The sequence below is a fragment of the Amblyraja radiata genome, chromosome 6 (genome assembly GCF_010909765.2).
Source record: "Amblyraja radiata isolate CabotCenter1 chromosome 6, sAmbRad1.1.pri, whole genome shotgun sequence".
Lineage (NCBI taxonomy): Eukaryota > Metazoa > Chordata > Chondrichthyes > Rajiformes > Rajidae > Amblyraja > Amblyraja radiata.
This window is the reverse complement of record NC_045961.1, coordinates 57,111,049-57,132,909: the sequence shown is the minus strand read 5'-3', so window position 1 is coordinate 57,132,909 and position 21,861 is coordinate 57,111,049. Positions and strand designations below refer to the sequence as shown.

The window sequence follows — 21,861 nt, the reverse complement described above, 5'->3', positions numbered from 1 at the left end:
GATGCTGTACGGAGTTTGTACATTCGCCCCGTGACCACTTATAGGTCACTGGACCAGGAGCTCCAGTTTCCTGCTACATTCCAAAGACGTACAGGTTTGTAGATTACTTGGCTTCTGTAAATTGTCCCTAATGTGCAGGATAGCGCTAGTGTACGGGATGATTGCTGATCGGTGTGGACTTGCTGGGCAGATGGGCATTTTTCCGTGCTGTATCCCTAAATAAATGCATTTCGTTGTCTCTGTACTGTACACTGACAATGACAATTAAAATTGAATCTGAATCTGAACTAAACTAAGCCTGTGGGTCCCTGTTCTTAGGCAGTAATATTAACTGCTGTATCATTTATTCATGAATCCCTTTACACAGTTATAAGGAGTGAGCATGGATAAAATCAAGAACAGGATGATAAATACAAGCATATATTTTATTGACTCATAATGGAATCACATTATTACCCAGCAATTTATGTAGTGAATATCAATAGATTTAAAAATGGACAGACGATACATAGTGCATATATTTGACAAGATCTGTTTACTGACTCACCTCCTGGTGACATATTTGGCCTGTTGCTAATTGTGATTTTCCCCACCTGGGATAATAGAAGGCCAGACATGAGAAAGAAAGGATAAGAACCTTTTGCCCAGACACCTTAATATTCAGGAGTGAAAAATTATTTGAAAAAATTACTTTCCTGAAAATATTTTGATAATTATCAGTTTAAAATGTTAGATAGACAATAGACAATAGGTGCAGGAGTAGGCCAATCGGCCCTTCGAGCAAGCACCATTATTCAATGTGATCATGGCTGATCATCCCCAATCAGTACCCCGTTCCTGCCTTCTCACCATATCCCGACTCCGCTATCTGTTTTTTAATTTTTATTATTTTTTTTTTTTTTATTAGAAGTACAATAAGTTGCAGTAATACACACCACATATATCTCATTACATTTGTTGTACCCCTTCATTTTTTGAACTTTAAAAAAGATAGAAATAAAAGAAGTAAGGAAAGTGAGAAAGAGTCGTGAAGGTGCAGGAAAGTGTTGGGAAAAGAAAGCCCATTAGAAAAGGAGTTAGAGAAGAAAGTTAAGAAATAGACCCTAGAAAAGAAAGAAAGAAAGAAAGAGTAACAATCGCTCTATTATTTAAAAAAAACAACTCCACAAAAAGGGATATACCAACCGCTATCTTTAAGAGCCCAATCTAGCTCTCTCTTGAAAGTATCCAGAGAACCCGCCTCCACTGAGGCAGAGAATCCCAGACTCACAACTCTCGGTGAGAAAAAGTGTTTCCTCGAAATAAACCATTTAATAAAGGTGTTACACATAAATCTTCAAGTTAATATTATCCCTGTCCAAAAATGATGCAACTAAAATAATTCTATAATTATATTGGGGGGAAAAAGAAAATCAATGCTAAATGCCTTCAAAAATTGAACAGGAGCATTACTGGGTTGGCATTTCACATATGTTTATTTGAGTGTTCCAGTTTCCTCCTACAAAGACTGGTTGATCGGCCTCTATGTACGTGGATGGTAAAATAAATGAAGGGAGTTTATGGGGCTGAGAGAAGAGAACAGGTTATGGCAAAATAAGTGGGAGAAGGGGCAATGAGCTTAGGCAGACGCAATGGGTGGTATGATTTCCTATATGACTATGACTCTTTGCTCTCCACCACTTCAAGAACTTCAAATCCTTTGCCCCCACCACCTTATCTTTACTATGGACATCTAATCCATTTACACCTCGATTCTTCATTAGGAATACCTCAGTATGTCTTCCTAAAACCAAGACCCAACCAGCTCCCCTCAACCCTGGGCTTTATAGGAAAAGGTTAAATAGGATGGGATTTTTTTCTTTGGAGCATAAGAAGGGTGATTTTATTGAGGTGTACAAGATCATGAGGGGCATGGATAAAGTGAATCTTTTTTGCCAGGTGGAGGATTCTAGAACTAAAGGTTTAGGGTGAGAGGGGAGAGATGTAAGAGGAAACTCAGGGGCATCTTTTTCCCCTCGGAGGGCAGTCCATACCTGGAATGAGCTCCAGAGGAAGCTTTAGAAGCAGATATAATTCAGACTTTCAAAAGACATTTGGACAGATACATGGAGAGGAAGGATTTAGAGGACAATGGGTTAAATGCAGGCATATGAGACTAGCCCAGAACACAAAGTAGGCCAAAATGCCTGTTTTGTGCTGTATAGCTCCATGACTACATGATAAGAAAACAAATTACGAAAATATTTGTAGACAACCCTTATATCGTATTGTACACAAAAAAGCTGGAGAAATTCAGCGGGTGCAGCAGCATCTATGGAGCGAAGGAAATAGGCAACGTTTCGGGCCAAAATCCTTATATCGTATTTACTGTCACCGTAGTCCCAATGACATTCATACTCAAAAAAGAAATGTGGGACTGGCCAAGTATAGGGAGCTGAAGGAGTGGTCTATTTTCTTTCCTGAAGTACATTATTTATCCAGTTTACATGATTATATTAGTTTGAATTCAATTTTACTATCCACAAATCACCAGGTTCTTAATACAGCGATTTGAATACTTAAATATTGCCACACATGAAATAAATCCTCTTATATTTGAAAGAGGTGAACTAACTTTACAAATTACAGTACTTTGGCATTAGCCACTTTTGTGTTCTTCGTGACAAATTAAAAGATCCATTTGTAGCTGCTAACGAGGTAGAATTGCTGACATCTAAATAAATATTATAAATGCTGGCATCCTTTTTGAAGCGCTGATGATGGAAAGGGAGCCAATGCGTATTCTACATCTGACCAGTTGTTGAAGTTTGTTTCATACCATTTAACTAAAGGGGAAAATAGAGCAACAGCAGAGTTACTGAACTTTGTAAAATAAATTGTACATGCATCTGCTGGACTATTTCAGTACATAGTGCAACAAAGACCAAAACTGAACTAGATTCAGGAAAAAAGGTTACTTTCAAACAATTCCAACATATTTATCTCAGAGATCAAAAAACTTCCAATAATTTTCTTCATGAATGTATATCTCACATGACAACAAATCTGCTGATAAATTTCAGTAGTGTCCACATAAAATAAAACAAGCACTTTATTAACTGTAGATTAGAGTGGGGCATGCAGTTGTGAGGAAAGGCATGCCATTTCTTTCAACGAATGTATTTTATCCAAAGGATCAAATCTTCATTTAATGCTTTTAATCAATGTATTTTTGGGGTTGCATGCATGGCATTTATTTAGCTTAAAAGTCCTTAATTACTCTTGAGAAGGTGGTGGGAAGACATAAAGAACTACTTTATGTGTGGGAAATCGTGTCTCACGAATTTGATCAAGTTTCTTGAAAAGGTAACCAAGAAGATTGACGGGGGAAGGAGAACAGATGCTGTCTATTAAGCTCTCATTAAGGTATTTTATCGGCAATGACAGAGTTCTGGAATTTAGAAGGATGGTGGGGGGGGGGGGGGGGGGGGGGGGGGGGGATGGGACTTCATTTCAACTTACCGAATAGTGAATGGCCTGGATTGCGTAGTCTATCCATACTAACTCCACATCTCCTGTTTCAATGTCACCCCTTGCAAGGGACTGAATTTCATTCCTCACCAACAGAGCAACCCCACCCCCTCTGCCCACCTGTCTGTCTTTTCGATAGGAGGTATACCCTTGAATATTCAGTTCCCAGACCTGGCCCTCTTGCAGCCATGTCTCTGTAATTCCCACAACATCATACTTGCCAATTTCTAACTGAGCCACAAGCTCGTCCACTTTATTTCTTATACTTTGCGCATTCATATACAGCACTTTGACCTCCGTATTCAATTCCCCCTTCGCACCGTTCGCAATTGGCCCTGACCTTACTCTTTTATCCCTTCTCGATCTTTCCTTCCCATTAATTCGAGAATCTTTTGTAATTTTTCCTGTAGTGACTTCCCCTTCAACTCCATCTTTATACTCCCAATTTGTCAACCCCCCCCCCATTATTTAGTTTACACCCACACATTAGATAATATGAACCCACACAAATAGATAATATGAAAAGTATTTGTGGCGTTTTCACATCTTACTATACTGGTCCACGGCCAGTATGCATGTTTGTTGACTTCTGAATGAGTTCTGCATGTACATGTGTAAGTAAAGTTGTGTAGTACAAAACTTAGTCATGAATCTCCTGACTAATCATGTCTCTTCTGATTCCCATTACATTGGATAATTTTAATCAGTACTTGACATTCCAATTTTCTGTTATAATCGTGTGACTGTATGAATTAGTTCAATATACTTGCACCATTTTCTTTTGCATTGTAACATTGTAATGGACACGCTTACAGAACCATATTTGAATTAATGTATAATTGACTTTATTATTTGGTGCAGGTTTTTAAGTTGTTTGTCTCCAGTGGGTAAGAAAGCAGCCAGTAAAGACTTCAAAAGTAATCCCAAAAGTAGTGGTACTTAAGATAAGAGAATGCTGGCAATTCCATGCAGTGCTGTTGCCATTTCACCATGTAATCTAGCCTGACCAAGTTTATGCTTTTGCAGAATGCCTTAATGTTCTCATAGTTAGTGTTTTTTTCTGTTCAGTAGCAGCCTTTAGATTTGTGGTATTGCATTAGGTGTAGTTGATTGCTTCCAGAGCTCGAGGGAAGTGGTGGGCAAGTTGGAACGAAGGACCTGTTTACACACTGTATCACTCTATGACTATTGAAGTTTTGGGTTCACAGGAGAAAGATGATGTAGGAACAATAGGATAAAGCACAGTGATGTAGTGAAAGTGGAGAAAAGGCAGAGGGATTTCTTCAAGGAGCTGGCCATGGCTATTGCTGCTCCTCACAATGTTGTATATCAAGAGAAAATGCCAACCCAATCAATGTGGTGACATAATTTCCAAATCTTATTGCCCCATTGCGTTAAGCGACTAAAAATAAAAGTTCAGAAAATGTGTTTATTTATCACCCCCCTCCCTCCCATAAATTCTATAAGAATTAATATTACCCCTAGATCAAACGTTTGGGTGGTGATTTGTGAATTCTGTAAGGGTGAATTTCCAGAACCTGAATGGCTTCAACACGGGAATTGTTTGGACAGGTTCCTGAGAGCGGCAACACAATTAGACAGGGTGGTGAATAGGGCATATGACATCAGTTGGGGCGAGGAGTACAAGCTGCACAGGATGTTGGCAAAACCACATGTTTTGCATACAAAGAGTGGTGGGTATATGGTACATGTTGCCAGAGAAGTGCTTGCAGTGGTTGTATTATATTTGAAAGGCATTGAACAGATAAATGGATAAGAATGTTTCTGAAGTGTATGGGTCAGATGCAAGCGAATAGCATTATCTCAAGTAGGTACCTTGCTAGGCATAGACAAGTTGGGCAGAAGGACACATTTATTGCTGCGTAGCTCTAGGACACTGTGGTCCGACGTGGGAAGGAATTCCCAGAGTGTTCCACTTGCGGGATTTTGCTCAACCCCTACCTATCTTTACCAGCTGTCTCCCTTCTACTCTCAGTTTGAAGAGGGGTCCCGACTCAAAATGTCACCTGTCCATTTCCCTCCACAAATGTTGCCTGACCTGCTAAGTTCCTTCAGAACTGATCTAAATCCCAGCATGCGTCTCCCAAGGTGTTGGTGGTAGAGAAATCCAGGACTTAGATCCAGCAACAAGAATGGTTGGGCCCAAGACTTTGCCCTGGGGAATGCTGGCCATTATATCATGCAGCATTTGTCCTAACCACTATCATCAGCACTTGAAGGGAAACATGCAGGTGGTAGTGTTCCAATGTGTCATTCTTGATAATAGGTGATAAACTGAGGGTTTGGAAGATGCTGACACAAGGAACAGCAAATGTTGGTTAACAAAAGAAAATATTGCAGGAGTAATTCAGTGAGTGAGGCAACATCTCTGGAAGACATGGATACTTGATGTTGCGGGTCAAGGCCCTTCTTCAGACTGATTGTAGAAGAGAGAGTTGGAAAAGAGTTTGAGTGGGACAAAGTCTGGCAAATGATAGGTGAGCGGAGGTTGATTGGCAGATGGGTAGACAAATGCTAGAGACAAAAAGGAAACGGGGGCAGGATAGTAGGAGAAATGGATGTGCACTAGGAAAGACAGGGGGGGGGAGAAGGGGGGGGGGGGAGGGTTTACCTAAAATTCTTCATGAAATGAGTGGACTACAGTTATGCACAGTACTCCAGGTATGTTCTTGCCAGTATTGAATGCTTTGGACTTGTCCTTTGAGCTCATGTCCTGGGTGATCCCACCCTTAAAAATACACATGTTCCAGGAGTTTCCTTATCCGGCTAGTGATTTAATTGCCCAATTTAAAAGCCTGAATGTTACTCAAATGTGAGAATTGGCTTTAATGTATTCTTGTTATATTGTATCCTGACACATTGGAATGTTTTAAGGTCAAGAATAATCTTTATTTTTTTTAACAAGGGAACAAAAAGGTGCATGGCAGGTTTGCTTCCTTTTACGCATCAATCAAACATAGATACATAGACAATAGGTGCAGGAGTAGGCTATTCGACCGTTGGAGCCAGCACCGCTATTCAATGTGATCATGGCTGATCATCCATAACCAATACCCCGTCCTGCCTTCTCCCCATATCCCTTGATTCCGCTAGCCCTAAGAGCTCTAACTCTCTTTTGAATGCATCCAGTGAATTGGCCCCCACTGCCTTCTGAGGCAGAGAATTCCACAAATTCACAACTCTCTGTGTGAAAAAGTTTTTCCTCATCTCAGTTCTAAATGGCCTACCCCTTATGATTGAACTGTGGCCCCTGGTTCTGGACTCCCCCATCATCGGGAACATGTTTCCTACATCTAGTGTTGAGGCCAGTTCATTGGCTATATTGAAGAGGGAGTTAGATGTGGCCCTTGAGGCTAAGGGGATCAGGGGGTATGGAGAGAAGGCAGGTACAGGATACTGAGTTGGATGATCAGCCATGATCATATTGAATGGTGGTGCAGGCTTGAAGGACCAAATGGTCTACTCCTGCACCTATTTTCTATGTTTCTATGTCTAGTGTGTCCAATCCCTTAATAATTTTATGTTTCTATAATATCTCCTCTCATCCTTTTCAACTCCAGTGAATACAAGCCCAGTCGCTCCATTCTTTCAACATATGACAGTCCCGCCATCCTGGGAATTAACCTCGTGAACCTACGCTGTGCCCCCTCAATAGCAAAAATGTTCTTCCTCAAATTAGGAGACCAAAACTGCACACAATCTCCAGGTGTGGTCTCACCAGGGCCCTGTACAACTGCAGAAGGACCTCCTTGCTCCTATACTCAACTCATCTTGTTATGAAGGCCGACATGCCAGTAGCTTTCTTCACTGCCTGCTGTACCTGCATGCTTACTTTCCCTGACTGATGTACAAGGACACCAGGGTCTCTTTGTACTTCCAATTTTCCTAACCTGACTCCATTCAGATAATAAACTGCCTTGCTGTTCTTGCCACCAAAGTGGACATTTATCCACATTATCTTGCATCTGCCATGCATCTGCCCACTCATCCAACCTGTCATCCAACGTAAAAAGGCAATGCGGGGAGAAAAGATGAGGTACGAAGGTAAGCTAGCCAAGAATATAAAGCAGGATAGTAAAAGCTTCTTTCGGTATGTGAAGAGAAAAAAATTAGTTAAGACCAAAGTTGGACCCTTGAAGACCAAAAAAGGTGAATTTATTATGCGGAACAGGAAATGGCAGATGAGTTGAACAGGCACTTTGGATCTGTCTTCACTAAGGAGGACACAAACAATCTTCCTGATATAGTAGTGGCCAGAGGATCTGGGGTGACAGAGGAACTGAAGAAAATCCACATTAGGCAGGAAATGGTGTTGGATAGACTGATGGGAATGAAGGCTGATAAATCCCCGGGTCCTGATGGTCTGCATCCCAGGGTACTTAAGGAAGTGTCTCTAGAAATCGTGGATGCATTAGTGATAATTTTCCAATGTTCTATAGACTCAGGATCAGTTCCTGTGGATTGGAGGGTAGCTAATGTTATCCCACTTTTTAAGAAAGGCGGGAGAGAGAAAACAGGGAATTATAGACCAGTTAGCCTGACATCGGTGGTGGGGAAGATGCTGGAGTCAATTATAAAAGATGAGATAGCCGAACATTTGGATAACAGTAACAGGATCGGTCCGAGTCAGCATGGATTTGCGAATGGGAAATCATGCTTGACTAATCTTCTGGAATTTTTTTGAAGATGTAACTAGGAAAATGGACAAGGGAGAGCCAGTGGATGTAGTGTACCTGGACTTTTGGAAAACATTTGATAAGGTTCCAAATAGGAGATTAGTGGGCAAAATTAGGGCACATGTTATTGGGGGTAGAGTGCTGGCATGGATAGAGAAGTGGTTGGCAGACAGGAAACAAAGAGTAGGGATTAATGGGTCCCTTTCAGAATGGCAGGCAGTGACTAGTGGGGTACCGTAAGGCTCGGTGCTGGGACCGCAGCTATTTATAATATACATCAATGATTTGGATGAAGGGATTCAAAGTAACATTAGCAAATATGCAGATGAAACAAAGCTGGGTGGCAGTGTGAACTGTGAGGTGGATGCTATGAGAATGCAGGGTGACTTGGACAGGTTGGGGGAGTGGGCAGATGCATGGCAGATGAAGTTTAATGCGGATAAATGTGAGGTTATCCACTTTGGTAGCAAAAACAGGAAGGCAGGTTACTATCAAAATGGCATCAAATTGGGAAAAGAGGAAGTACAACGGGATCTAGGGGTCCTTGTACATCAGTCTATGAAAGTAAGCATGCAGTTAGAGCAGGCAGTGAAGAAACCGAATGGCATGTTGGCCTTTATAACAAGAGGAATCGAATATAGGAGCAAAGAGCTCCTTCTGCAGTTGTCCAGAGCCCTAGTGTGTCCACACCTGGAGCATTGTGTGCAGTTTTGTTCCCCTAATTTGAGGAAGGACATTCTTGCTATTGAGGGAGTGCAGCGTAGGTTTACAAGGTTAATTCCCGGCGGGACTGTCATATGCTCAGAGAATGGAGCAGTTGGGCTTGTACACTCTGGAGTTTGGAAGGATGAGAGGGATCTCATTGAAGCATATAAGAGTGTTAAGGGCTTGGACACGCTAGAGGCAGGAAACATGTGCCCGATGTTGGGGGAGTCCAGAACCAGGGGTCACAGTTTAAGAATAAGGGGTAAGCCATTTAGAATGGAGACGAGGAAACACCTTTTCTCACAGAGTGGTGAGTCTGTGGAATTCTCTGCCTGATTGGGCGGTGGAGGCAGGTTCTCTGGATGCATTCAAGAGAGAGCTAGATAGGGCTCTTAAAAATAGCAGAGTCAGAGGATATGGGGAGAAGGCAGGAACGGGGTACTGATTAGGGATGATCAGCCATGATCACATTGAATGGCTGTGCTGGCTCGAAGGGCCGAATGGCCTACTCCTGCACCAATTGTCTATTCTCCCCCTTTAAGTCCATCCTTATACTCCCAATTTGTCAATTCCCCCCCCCCCCCCCCCCGCTATTTAGTTTAAACCCACCTGTGTAGCACTGGCAAACCTGCCTGTCAGATTATTGGTCCCCCTCCAGTTAAGGTGTAACCTGTCCCTTTTGTACAGGTCACCCCTACCCCTTTCCAATAATAGAAAAATACCTCAGCCATGACTCATGCTAATATAAGAGAAATGAAATACCAAATGCTATGTACTAATTGCTCGATTTTTGATTTAGAAAACTTGGACCTGTAAAAAATGTTTTAATCATACTTGTCTTTCTAATTCCCTCTTCCCAAGATACTTTGGGTTTCCATCCAAGTCTATGCAGCTTTTTTGAATTCATTGGATATCGCAGGTCATTAGAAGGTCTAGAGGACAAAATCAATATTAATAAAATGCAAGGAGAAGCATATAATTAGTGCACAAAACATTGTTAATCACATTTCTAAATTAAAACAGATTACTGCAATGAAGCAAGATAACTTGAATGTTTCAAATACGAATTATTCAAAAATATTATCATGTGCATTTTTTTCTAGGAATCTTTTCTCACAATTCCCACATAAATTAGTTTATGCATGTGTAATTGCAACTACATAAGATAATAAAATCCAAATAAATAGGAAAAGGAGAAGGCCACAAAACCATCCAGCCTGCCCCACCATTGAATAAAACCAGGACTGATTTCCTTGGTGTCAATTCTATACCCCCATCCCTCCCCCACACCCAATCCAGCTTGATGAATTGGCACCGAGGAATCTGGAAAAAAAAAACATGCTGTGGGTTCAATGCCAGTCAGGATTAGTGGCTGCTGTGACCCCAGATAATACTGGTCCCTCTTTTACCAAATGTCAAAAAAATACACCAGAAGAAATAAAATTGTAAGTTCTCTGAGAGACCGAAAAGGTGGGACGGGTTGGTGATCTATCATTAAAAGGGGAAAAATCAGGCAGAATTCATGCATGAATAAAAAAATGTTCACCCCTTTTCTAATTTTTCTGCTAATTATTATAAAGGCTGGCTTCCTGGTTTTTGACCACTGAAATAGGTCCTTTTGATTTATTCTATCTAGGCTCCACCCACAAGCCCTTACATTTCCACGATATGGAAGGCCAAATGAGTCAATCATGCTCAATCCCTAGAAGGCATCTAGCAAGGTGGAGTTGCTGCTTATTGCGTTTGGGACTCAGGCAGCATATATGAAGAGAGAAATGCCCCATCAGGTTGATAACTTGCCAGACAATAATGAGTAGTTTCTTCTCTATTTCAATTATTGTTGTATCAACATTTCAGATGCTGGAAAAATGGTTGAATGAAAGGGATACAAGGAAAAGAAAAAATGGGATTAGGAACAGCAGCACAGGAAATATTAAATTCATACAAAAACTATAGAATAATTGATTCCCATTCTCGTATTGTGATAAAGAAGCTATTGTCTAATAAAAGCAATTAGTAATTTGCAAACCCAGCCAACTACTAGGAAAGCTGTAGTGGTATAGGACTCTGGGAGTCATAACTCTGAAATTACCCAACTCTTCTCTTTTTTCATGGACATCGATTTATCAGATTGTTTTATGTTCTTTGATGTAATTATGACAATGGAATAAGAATTACCCTGAATATTTTCCACAATAATTTGTTGAATTTTTTTAGGGAATTGAAAAAAATAAATGCTCAATTATTGATAAAGATTATTGATTTCAAGCATTAGCACCAACCTGTCACTGACATGATCAATCCAAAGTTCAAATTCAGATTCTGAAGCAATTTCTTTAATCTGAAAATTTTAACTCAATGTTTAAACCAGAGAAAGAATAAACAGAAAACATAAGACTATATTTTTCTTGCAAGTTCAATAGAATTTGTGGTCTGAATTGTCTAGTTAATAACTTGACAATTCAGAACAATCATTTGGTTGCGTTTTGACAAGAATTGCATAAAAAAACATGCTCATCATTACGAAAACAAGGAATTGCCAGTCAAGGGAAGAGCAGTCTACCTGGTTCATCTGCCAACTTGATGGAATGATGTCAATAGGTGCAGGAGTAGGTCATTCAGCCCTTCGAGCCAGCACCGCCATTCAATGTGATCATGGCTGATCATCCCCAAACAGTACCCCATTCCTGCCTTCTCCCCATATCCCGACTCCGCTATCGTTAAGAGCCCTATCACAAGAAATAATAATGGGATCTATCCCAGGTTATTGAGAGAGGCAAATGAGGAGAGCTGGGGACTTCATGGAGTTCTTTACAACGTCTCTAGCCATCGGCGAGTCCCAGACGACTGGAGAATAGCCAGTGTTGTACTCCTTTGTTTAAAACGGCCAATAGGGATAATCTAACAAATTATGGGACGGTGAACACAACTTCATTGGGAAGCTACTGATGAGGATTTTTAGGAATACGAGTTATTGGCATTTGGAAATGCACACTTACTAGGGATAATTAGCATGACATTGTGCAGGAAGGTCATGTTTTATAAACTTGATTTCATTTTTTTGAGGAGGTGTCGAAGATGACAGATGAAGTTAGGGCAATGGATGTTGGCTAAATGGAGACAACATGTAAGGCATTCGGCAATGTGCTTCATGGTAGGCTGAACCAGATTCCGATGCCTGTAATCCATGGTGACTTGGTAGATTGGATTCAAAATTGGTTGGGCCAAAGAAGACAGATGGTAGTGGTCAGGAGGAGATAGAAGACTGTTGGAGCGGTCTTTGTCAGACTGGAGATGTGTATCAGCCGTGTCCCGCAGAGTTTAATGGTAGGTCCCCTGTTGATGTATATTGGACAAAAATGTAAATGTGTTGATTAGTAAGTTTGCAGATGAAAACAAAAATTGGGAGAGTAGTGCATTGTGAAAAGGATTGTCATATGATACAACAGGTATCCAATTCCAACCAACAGATCAATTGTGGATATGGATGCAGAAATACAGTTGCGAATGAACAAGTGTGAGGTGTTGCAGCTTGGGAGATCAAATGTTAGGTATACAGTAAACAGCAACGCCTTTCAGAGGAAATCTTGGGGTACAAGTTCATTGGTCCTTGAAGGTGGCATCACGTGGACAGGATGGTAAAGAAGGCATATGGCATTCTTATTTTCATCAGGAAGGCTATTGTGTATAAGAGTCAGGAGGCAGCTGTATAAGATTATGGTTAGACTTATTTGAAGTATTATGTGCAGGTCATTAGTTCAAGAATACAAAAAGACTGAAACCATATGAAACGTGACTACAAATGAACATTCAAACTAGATTTACTACTGAGATCAAATGGCTTTGGTTGAGACACAAAACGTCACCTATTCCTTTTCTCCAGAGATGCTGTCTGAGCCGCTGAGTTATTCCAGCTTTTTGCGTCTATCTATGACTTGTTGTATGAAGGAACAGGCTCTAGGGATAATTTGCACATTAATGTTTGTGCTTTAAGATTGAGGCGTACTAAGCAAAAACTAATGTAGGAGAGCAGGCAAACATTGATGGCTGAATGCGTTGGGAATCCGAGTTTTGTTTACAGGTAAGAAAGAGGGGAGCCCATGCAGGAATCCATTATATAATCATCAGTGACCTGGGGTGGGAGCAGGAATAGAAGCCCTGCTGACAGTGATTGGAGAGAGGGAATGTAATCAGGAGACTATCACCTCATCTGACTGGATGATGGAGTGGATTTGTGTCGGAGGAGAATAACAGTATGCAGCAAAGGCTGAAGGCAGTTTGAGAAAATGGAGAAAACCTTGTTCTCAATCACATTTGGCACAGGATGTCTGTTGTATCTTTGCCAGAAGAGCTATTTTTTAGACACTATGCACATAAATTGCTACAAACATCTGGGGGTTTGGCAACAATTGTGTAGACAATGTCCTGCTAATACTTTAGTACCAAATTCTCATTTTCCAAGAACACTCTTCCATGTACCTTCCTCAACCCCAGAATGATATTATTGGGAGACATTGATCCTCCTGGGTGACTTCAATAGGTCAGAATGGTTCCAATCATCCGCTAAGGATGGACCAGGGAAAGCTAACACCAGCACAGTACATCTCCTCACAGAATGTTTGGAACAGAGTCATGCCACAATCATTGCAACTTGTCAGATGTTTAAGCATAAGAACTTTGAGCACGCTCCTTCATTTGATAAGGTCATATTTGACCCTGTATCTTGTCACTTTCCCACTGGGACTCATTACCCTCCAATCTCTGACATTCTGAACTCAACAACTGAGCACCCTGAGCACTCAGAGGCAAACGAACAAGATCAATAATGAAGAATATCATTTGGGAAATTCAGCAATCTATCTCAATGTAACTTACCAGGTGAACTAACTCTTTGGCAAGTTGAAAAATTGACAACTCAAAGTTTGTGCCCATATTGTACACCTCACCAGGTTCACCCTTTTCAAGGATTGTGAGGAACGCCTCAGCAGCATCTGTGGCATAGAGAAAATGGCGTGCTTGAATTCCTGTTCCATGAATACAGCTGAAAGTTGAAAAGAAATGAATATTGATTTCCAAAAATGAAATTAATATGAATTTACCTCAAAATGTTAATATTTACTGATTATGTACAAACATCACATCCTCAAAATGAATCCTATATAAAGTTTAAAGAAACATATTCCTGGCAAATTTTCCTCAGCTGGTTTCATAAGTAGCATCTTTGATCACTCCTAGGGTAACAGAGTTTGTAGAAACAGGCCCCTTGGACCAGTCTATACCAACCAACATGGCATTAAATTCAGATCTCTCTGTCTCTTGTTCATTCAAGTACCTATCCAATACCTCAAGTGTTGTTACTGTCCTTGCCTCCACCATTTCATCTGGCAGACTGTTCCAGATACTAACTGCTCTTTGTATGAAAAATACACTCCACGGATCCACTTTCATTCTCCCCCTTCAACTGAAACCTGCGCCTTCTAGTTCTTAAAACACCTGTACCATGGGAAACAGTTTCAGGCCACTCAGGAAACTGCAGATGCTGGAATCCTGAGCAAAGAACAAAGTGCTGCAGGAAATCAGTGCATCAGGCTGCATCTGGGGAGGTAATGGACAGGCGTGTTTTGGTTCACAATCCCTATTCAGACACAAAATCAGGAATCAGATTCTAGCTATCCACGCCTCTCATAATTTTATATACTTCTATAATGTTACCCCACAGTCTCTTTTGCTCTAGGGAAAATTGACCCAGCCTGTCCAATCACTCTTTATAGCTCAAGCCTTTTAACCCAGGATTATGGCAGCACAGCAGTGCATTTGGCGGTGCTGCTGCCTCACATCACCAGAGACCCAGGTTCGATCCTGACCATGTGTGCTATCTTTGAAGAGTTTGCACATGCTCCCTGTGACTCTTTGACACAGGGTGGGAGAATCAAAAAACAGAGGACATAGGTTTAAGGTGGGGGGGCAAAATTTAATAACAAATTGAGGGGCAACTCTTTTACTCAGAGGGCGGTGGGAATATAGAATGAGCCGCCTGAAGAAGTAATTGAGACAGGTACAATAACAACATTTAAAAGACACTTGGACAAGTACATGGACAGGAAATGTTAGGAATTATATGGACCAAATGCGTATAAACGAGACTAACTTAGATGGGGCATCATGGTTGGGATGGGTGAGTCGGTCCAAAGAGCCTGTATCCATGTTGTATGGCTATGGCTGCCTGAGCTTCCTCCAGATCCTACTACATCCAAAAGATATGTGGGTTTGTAGGTTTATTGGCTTCTGTAAATTGCCCCAAGTGTGTGGTGAGTAGATGTGAAAGTGGGATAACATAGAACTAGTGAGAATGGATGATCAATAGTTGGTGTGGAGTCAATGGGTTGAAGGGCCTGTTTCCATGCTACATCTTTCAACCAATCAACAACAAAATACTCAACAAAATATGATGCTCTTGTAGCGGCATCTGGTGGTAGCTTGGGGCATCACGAACCCTCGCTATTGGCTGGCGCGGTCACGTGATCGCGGGAGTGCTTTCGCAGGTTTTTGTATAGCATTCATTCAAGCTCCACCCTGTTAGAAGGAGCTTCGTATTTTTAGCTGTTCTAAACGCTGTTGAGTAAATCGCTTTATTATCGTTTAAAATAAAGAATCTTACTTTACTCAATCGACTTGACTCGCCAAAGCGGTGACGCGTCAGTCCGATCGTTTATTCGGACTTCGATCATGCAAGCCGCCACTAACCCCGACGCCCAGCCGCCCCAGCAAAATGCCGTGAGCCTGAAACTGCCCGTTTTCTGGGCGGAGCAGCCTCAAGTGTGGTTCACTCACATTGAGGCCCAATTTCAACTTAAAAATATCGTCGCTGATTAAATTTTGGAAAACACTTCCTTTATCATTATTAGGTAGAATAAATGCAATAAAAATGATCTTCCTACCACAATTACTATACCTATTTCAGTCTATACTGGTATATATACCAAAATATTTTTTTTTTAAATTAAACTCTAATATTACTAATTTTATTTGGGACTATAGATCACATAGAATTATAAAAAAACACTTATGTAAACCAAAAGAGGTCGGGGGACTTTCACTTCCGAATTTTATGTATTATTACTGGACAGTGCATATTAAGAATATAATTTATTGGCTGGATAGTTTTTTTTTTGTTTTTTTTTTGTTTTTGTTTTTTGTTTTTAATCAACTTGATTTTAATATTGATAAATGTATTGTGATTTTATGTCCTGTAAGGTGTCCTTGGGTGTCCAGAAAGGCGCCAGCAAATAAAATGCATTATTATTATTATTATTATTACCCAACAGACAGAATGGATAAAAATGGAGAAAGAGGATTGTCATCCTTGTAATATAGGAACCATCCTCTTCTCCATGAAAAAAAACTGAATAACACAATATATAAGAAGAACCCAATTATATATGGTATAATAAGAATTTGGAAACAAATAAAATTATCTTTAAAACTAAGAAATTTATCATTGTTAATTCCAATAGCGAATAACCCTTTATTTAAACCATCTCTTATTGATAAAACATATAACCAATGGGAAAGTTACGGAATTAGAAGGATCGGGGATATGTACGAAATGGGAAACCTACTATCATTCCAACAATTACAATTAAAATTTAAACTGAAAAACAACCAATATTTTAAATATCTTCAGATTTGCGATTTCATGAAAAAATATATACAAGGATATCAAAAAAATAACTCCTGAATTATTGGAAGAAGCAATGAATATTGAAGCTGACTCACAAAAATTAATATCATATTTATATAATAGTATTCTAAATATAGACCTACCATCGACATAGGTACTTAGAGAAGAGTGGGAACGGGAACTAATGATAAAAATTACGAAGGTTACATGGGAAAAGTATTTGATAAATATTCACAAATGTTCGATTAATGTAAAACATAATCTAATACAATTTAAAATTTTACATAGATTATATTATTCAAAAACAAGATTGAACAAATTTTATCCAAATATATCCCCTATTTGTGATAAATGTCTATCCCAAAACGCAACTATAACACACTCCTTAGTTTCCTGCATAAAACTTTATAGATTTTGGAGTGATATTTTCGAAATATTTACAAAATTATTCAAGATAAGAATGGAACCTAATACTGAAATGATTATATTTGGAGTAATGGAAGATGGGAATAAATTGAACACATCTCAAAATTTATTTTTTAACTATGGTTTAATAATAGCAAAAAAATTAATACTTAAATTTTGGAAAAATACATCAATACCAACGCTTAAAATGTGGATTGCAAATATGTTGGACACCGCACATCTAGAGGAAATGCGATTCCTCCTAATGGATAAATCAGACCAATTCATAACGAGTTGGTCTCCATTTGTCGTCTTCTTGGAATCATATGGTGCAATACAATTGTAAAAACTAACTGTTTCAGGACTGGACGAGGGTTGGTCAAGATTATAAACAATGATTTTTTTTTTTTGATTTTTTTTTTCTTTCTTTATGTCTTCTCTTTTTTCTATTTTCTTTTCCTCAACTTTCTTCACTCATTCGTCTTTCTTCTTTTTCTTCACACACTATATATCTCACGCTTTTCTATCCTTTACTATCTAATTTATTTTTCTTATTCTAATCTTTCTTTAATATAACAAAAAAAAAATAAGAAGCTGTACATAAAATATATTATGCAAATATATATTAGGCACTTTGGTGCCATATGATTGTACTTCTAATAAAATAAAATATTAAAAAAATATATATATATCGTCGCGGACGCCACCCGATATTTCCACGTGGTTAAGGCGCTTAGCCAAGAGCCGGGCTCCTGGTTGCTGCCTTACCTGCAGGATCCTCCAGCAATCGGCAAGTACGAGGGCCTCAAGGTGCTGCTGCTCCACACTTCCGGGCTCAGCCGCCGCGATCGCGCCAGTCGCCTACTCCATATGGACGGCCTTGGCGATCGGAGGCTGTCCACTGTTCGAGCAGGCCTTCCTGGAGCTGATGCCCGATGACATCCGCCTGGTCCTCGCTGGGTCGGACTCCGCCGACCCCCTGCAGCTCGCCAAATGGGCCGACGAACTGTGTCTCGCCTAGCAGCAGGACGGCGGGTCCATCAATCGGGTGTCTGCACCCGTGCACCAGCAGCCTCGCAGAGACGTCCAACCCTCCGCTGCCGTCGCTGCGCCACAGCCGCCTGCTGGAGACCAGGGTAAGCGCCAGTGGTGCAACTACCACCAACACTGGAGTGCCGAGGCCCGACGATGCCGCGCCCCCTGCTCATTTGCAGGAAATGCCTCGGCCGATCATCAGTAGAGGCTATCATGATCGGGCAGAATCACCGCCTCTACTTTCGGGATCGCTGTTCCAGACTTTGTTTCCTTGTGGACTCCGGGGCCGTCGTGAGCATCTTCCGCCCGACTGGACTCGACAACCGTGCTGGTAAGCGAGGCCCCATCCTGACCACCGTCAACCATACGACCATCCGCATGTATGGCACGCGGACTCTTTCCCTCATCTTTGACTCTCGCCGATTTCCTCCGGGCCTTTTCGCTACTGGTGGATGTGCGGGGCAGGTGACTTGTTCCACCGGTGTGCCCCAGGTCCCCGACCCCGCGGCCCGCGAACCCTCACAGCCCACAGCTGAGCGCGGTGGCCGATTGAGATGGCCCGTATGCCTCCCTGCTCGCCAGGTTCCCGGGGCTTCGCACCCTCCGTTTTCGTGCGACCGCCCTTAAGCACGGGGTGGTGCACCATTTTCCCACCGTGGGCATGCACCGGCACGCAGGCTCCCGCCTGACAAGCTGCGGATCGCTAAAGAGGAGTTCAGACAGATGGAGGACATGGGAATCGTGCGGCGCTCTGATAGTCTGTGTGCATCCCCATTGCACATGGTCCCTAAAGCATCTGCGGGGTGGAGACCGTGTTGACCATCTGGGCAACTTCTGCGCTAGTGGCGGACAAATTCGTCTGGCAGGGCCTCTGTAAGCAGGTCGCGGCTTGGGCCAGAGCCTGCATCCCCTGCCAGACGTCGAAGGTCCAGCGTCATGTGCGGGCACCAGTACAAGATTTTATGGTTCCCTCTGGCCGTTTCCGGCTCATCCACGTGGATTTGGTGAGTCCACTGCCGCTATCTCGCGGTGCCACGCATCTACTCACCATCGTGGATCGTTTTACGAGGTGGCTTGAGACTGTTCCGCTGACTGACACCTCCGCCGCGTCTTGTTGTCGGGCTCTTGTGGCCCATTGGATTGCTCGTTTTGGGGTGCCTGCGGACATTTCCACCGAACGGGGGGCCCAGTTCACTTCCGCTTTGTGGGCGGTTGTGGCGCAGCTGTACGGGGTGCAGTTGCACCACACCACCGCCTATCACCCTCAGGCGAACGGGTTAGTGGAACGTTTCCACTGGCATCTGAAATCGGCGCTAAAGGCGCGGCTCACTGGCCTGGACTGGGTCGACCAGTTGCCTTGGGTGTTGTTGGGCATCCGTATGGCCCCTATAGTGGACCTGGACACGTCGTCCGCTGAGCTGCTCTCCACTGCGGGTACCTGGGGATTTCCTTCCTGCGGCTCAGGGGCAGCCGGAGCCTGCCTCTGCTGTTCTGGCGAGTCTTCGGGAGAAAATGAGCGGACTGGCTCATGTTCCCACCTCGCGACATGGGACATCTCCGGTGTATGTGCCACCGGAGCTTAAGAACTGCCTGTTTGTATTCCTCCACAGGGACTCGCACCGGTCACCGCTGCAGCGGATTTATGAAGGTCCTTTCCGGGTGTTGCGCCCTGGCGTCGCGACTTTCCTGTTGGATGTCAGGGGCTAGGAGGAAGGCGTCTTGGTCACTCGTCTCAAGCCCGCCCACCTGGATGTCGATAGCCCGGTGGTGGTGGCTCAACCCTGGCATAGGGGCCATCCACTGGTCCTGTTGTGCCTGTCTCCCCTTCACCTGTTGTGCCTGTTTACCCTGCACCGTTTCCTGGCTCTGTTTCGCCAGTCTCACTTGTATCGTCTGTCCTATCCCTTGTTTCCACTCGGTCCAGTCGCCTTATCCGGCCTCCCGCTCGATTCCATACCTCGGGTTCTGGGGGGGGGGGTGTCCTGTAGCGACACCTAGTGGTAGCTTGGGGTATCACGAACTCTTGTTATTGGCTGGCGTGGTCACGAGATCGCGGGAGTGTTTTCGCCGGTTTTTGTATAGCATTCATTCAAGCTCCTCCAGGAGCTTCGTATTTTTGGCTGTTCTGAATGCGGTTGAGTAAATCACTTTATTATCGTTTAAAATAAAGAATCTTACTTCACTCAATCGACTCGACTCACCAAACTCTATGGATTATATCAGGTATCAAATTTAGGAATCTGAGGGGTAACTTTTTCACACGATGATGGGTGAGTAAAATGAGCTGCCAGAGGAGGTAGTTGAGGCAGGGACTATTGTTCTTGGTTTCCTGGTCCTCCAAAATACCTTAAATTTAGTTGCATCTGGTTGGGTAACTATGGTAGGGTGAAGACTATTCCATGCTTTAATTGTGCGGGGGAAGAATGAATTGCTGTACACATCTGTCTTGGTAGCTGGTATCTCAAATTGGATCGAATGGCCTCGTCTGCTCCTAATTGGTTTGGGTTTGGTGTAGGTTTTGTAATCTATGTCGAGCTGGCCATTTAACATTTTAACAAACGGTGAGCTTCACATCTGTCTTGGAGAGGGTTCCACCCCAGTGAATTCAGAAGTTTGGTAACACTCGCTTCACTCTGATAGGTATTAGTAACAAATCGAGCTGCCTGTCTTTGGACACGTTCGATGGAATAAATGTTTTTATTTGTATATGGGTCCCAGCCTGCAACTGCGTACTCCAAATGAGGACTAACGAGGGTGAAGTATAGCTTCTCCTTGACAGAAGTTGAACAATGATGAAAGTTACGTCTCAGAAAGTTTAGGACACCTGTTGCTTTCACCGTTGCATGATGAGTCTGACCATTCCAATGCAGATCATTCTGCAATTTGATGCCAAGATGCTTGGTTTGTTTGGATTCTTCAAGGGTGGCACCAAGTATATTGTAAGATGTTTAGCCTGGATTCCTCTTTCTGGTGACACGCATGGTTTCACATTTGGAAGGGTTGAACTGCATGCCCCATTGTTGTGACCACTCAAACATAATATTGAGATCCTTTTGGAGATCATCTTCATCATCAGCTGACTTAATTGGATGGTACAGCAAACAATCATCAGCATCATTTAAGAAGCAATATGATAGGTTTGGAAGGATATGGGCCAAATGTAAGCAAGTGGGACGTATAGATGGGATATGTTGGTCGGTGTAGGCAATTTCAGCCAAAGGGCCTGTTCCAAAGCTGTATGATTCTATGACTATCAAATTTGAGACAATGTCAGAATTTCTGCCTAAATTTACAGAAAATTGTGGGTTCAAATATCATACCAGAGCACATTATCCAACCAATAATTCTGTATATTGTCAATTATAAATCAAAGCCCATCTGCTCTTTTCAGTGAGCACAAAATATGAAATATATATATCAAAACAAGATGAACAGCCACAACCCATGTATACACAAGGAACCACAGATGCTGGTTTACAAACAAAGACCCTAAAGTGCTGGTGTAACTGAGGGTTAGGCAGCATCCCCTGGAGAACATGAATAGGTGATGTTTCTGAAGAAGGGTCCAGACCTGAAATGTCACCTATCCATGTTCTCTAGAGGTACTGCCTGACGCATGGAGTTACTCCATCAATCGGTGTCCTTTTTTTAAGCTCAAACCAATGAACATTTACTTTCACACAACATCGAATCTCAAACCTACTTACCACTTTTGGTTACGTTGTAATAAAGCAATGAATTTTGGAATAACCTAAAGAAAATTAAAGAAACAGATCACATCCAAACTGTTCATCTATTGCAAATACAAGATTACACATTTTTAAAGCC

The 21,861-nt window shown here is 42.1% G+C and overlaps 1 protein-coding gene across 2 annotated transcripts in view; it reads right to left on the bottom strand.

Annotated features, from left to right (window-relative positions):
• Positions 1-1,859: 1,859 nt before the first annotated feature.
• tgds (TDP-glucose 4,6-dehydratase) overlaps positions 1,860-21,861 on the bottom strand; it is a 55,144-nt gene continuing 35,142 nt past the window's right edge. For both annotated transcript variants that reach the window (XM_033022922.1, XM_033022923.1), the window contains 5 exons: positions 21,741-21,784; positions 13,788-13,953; positions 11,195-11,253; positions 9,747-9,844; positions 1,860-2,825 (listed from right to left, as the gene is read on the bottom strand). In XM_033022922.1, the coding sequence (XP_032878813.1) occupies positions 2,725-2,825; positions 9,747-9,844; positions 11,195-11,253; positions 13,788-13,953; positions 21,741-21,784 (468 nt within the window). In that variant the 3' untranslated portion in view covers positions 1,860-2,724. The remainder of the gene's footprint in view (positions 2,826-9,746; positions 9,845-11,194; positions 11,254-13,787; positions 13,954-21,740; positions 21,785-21,861) is intronic.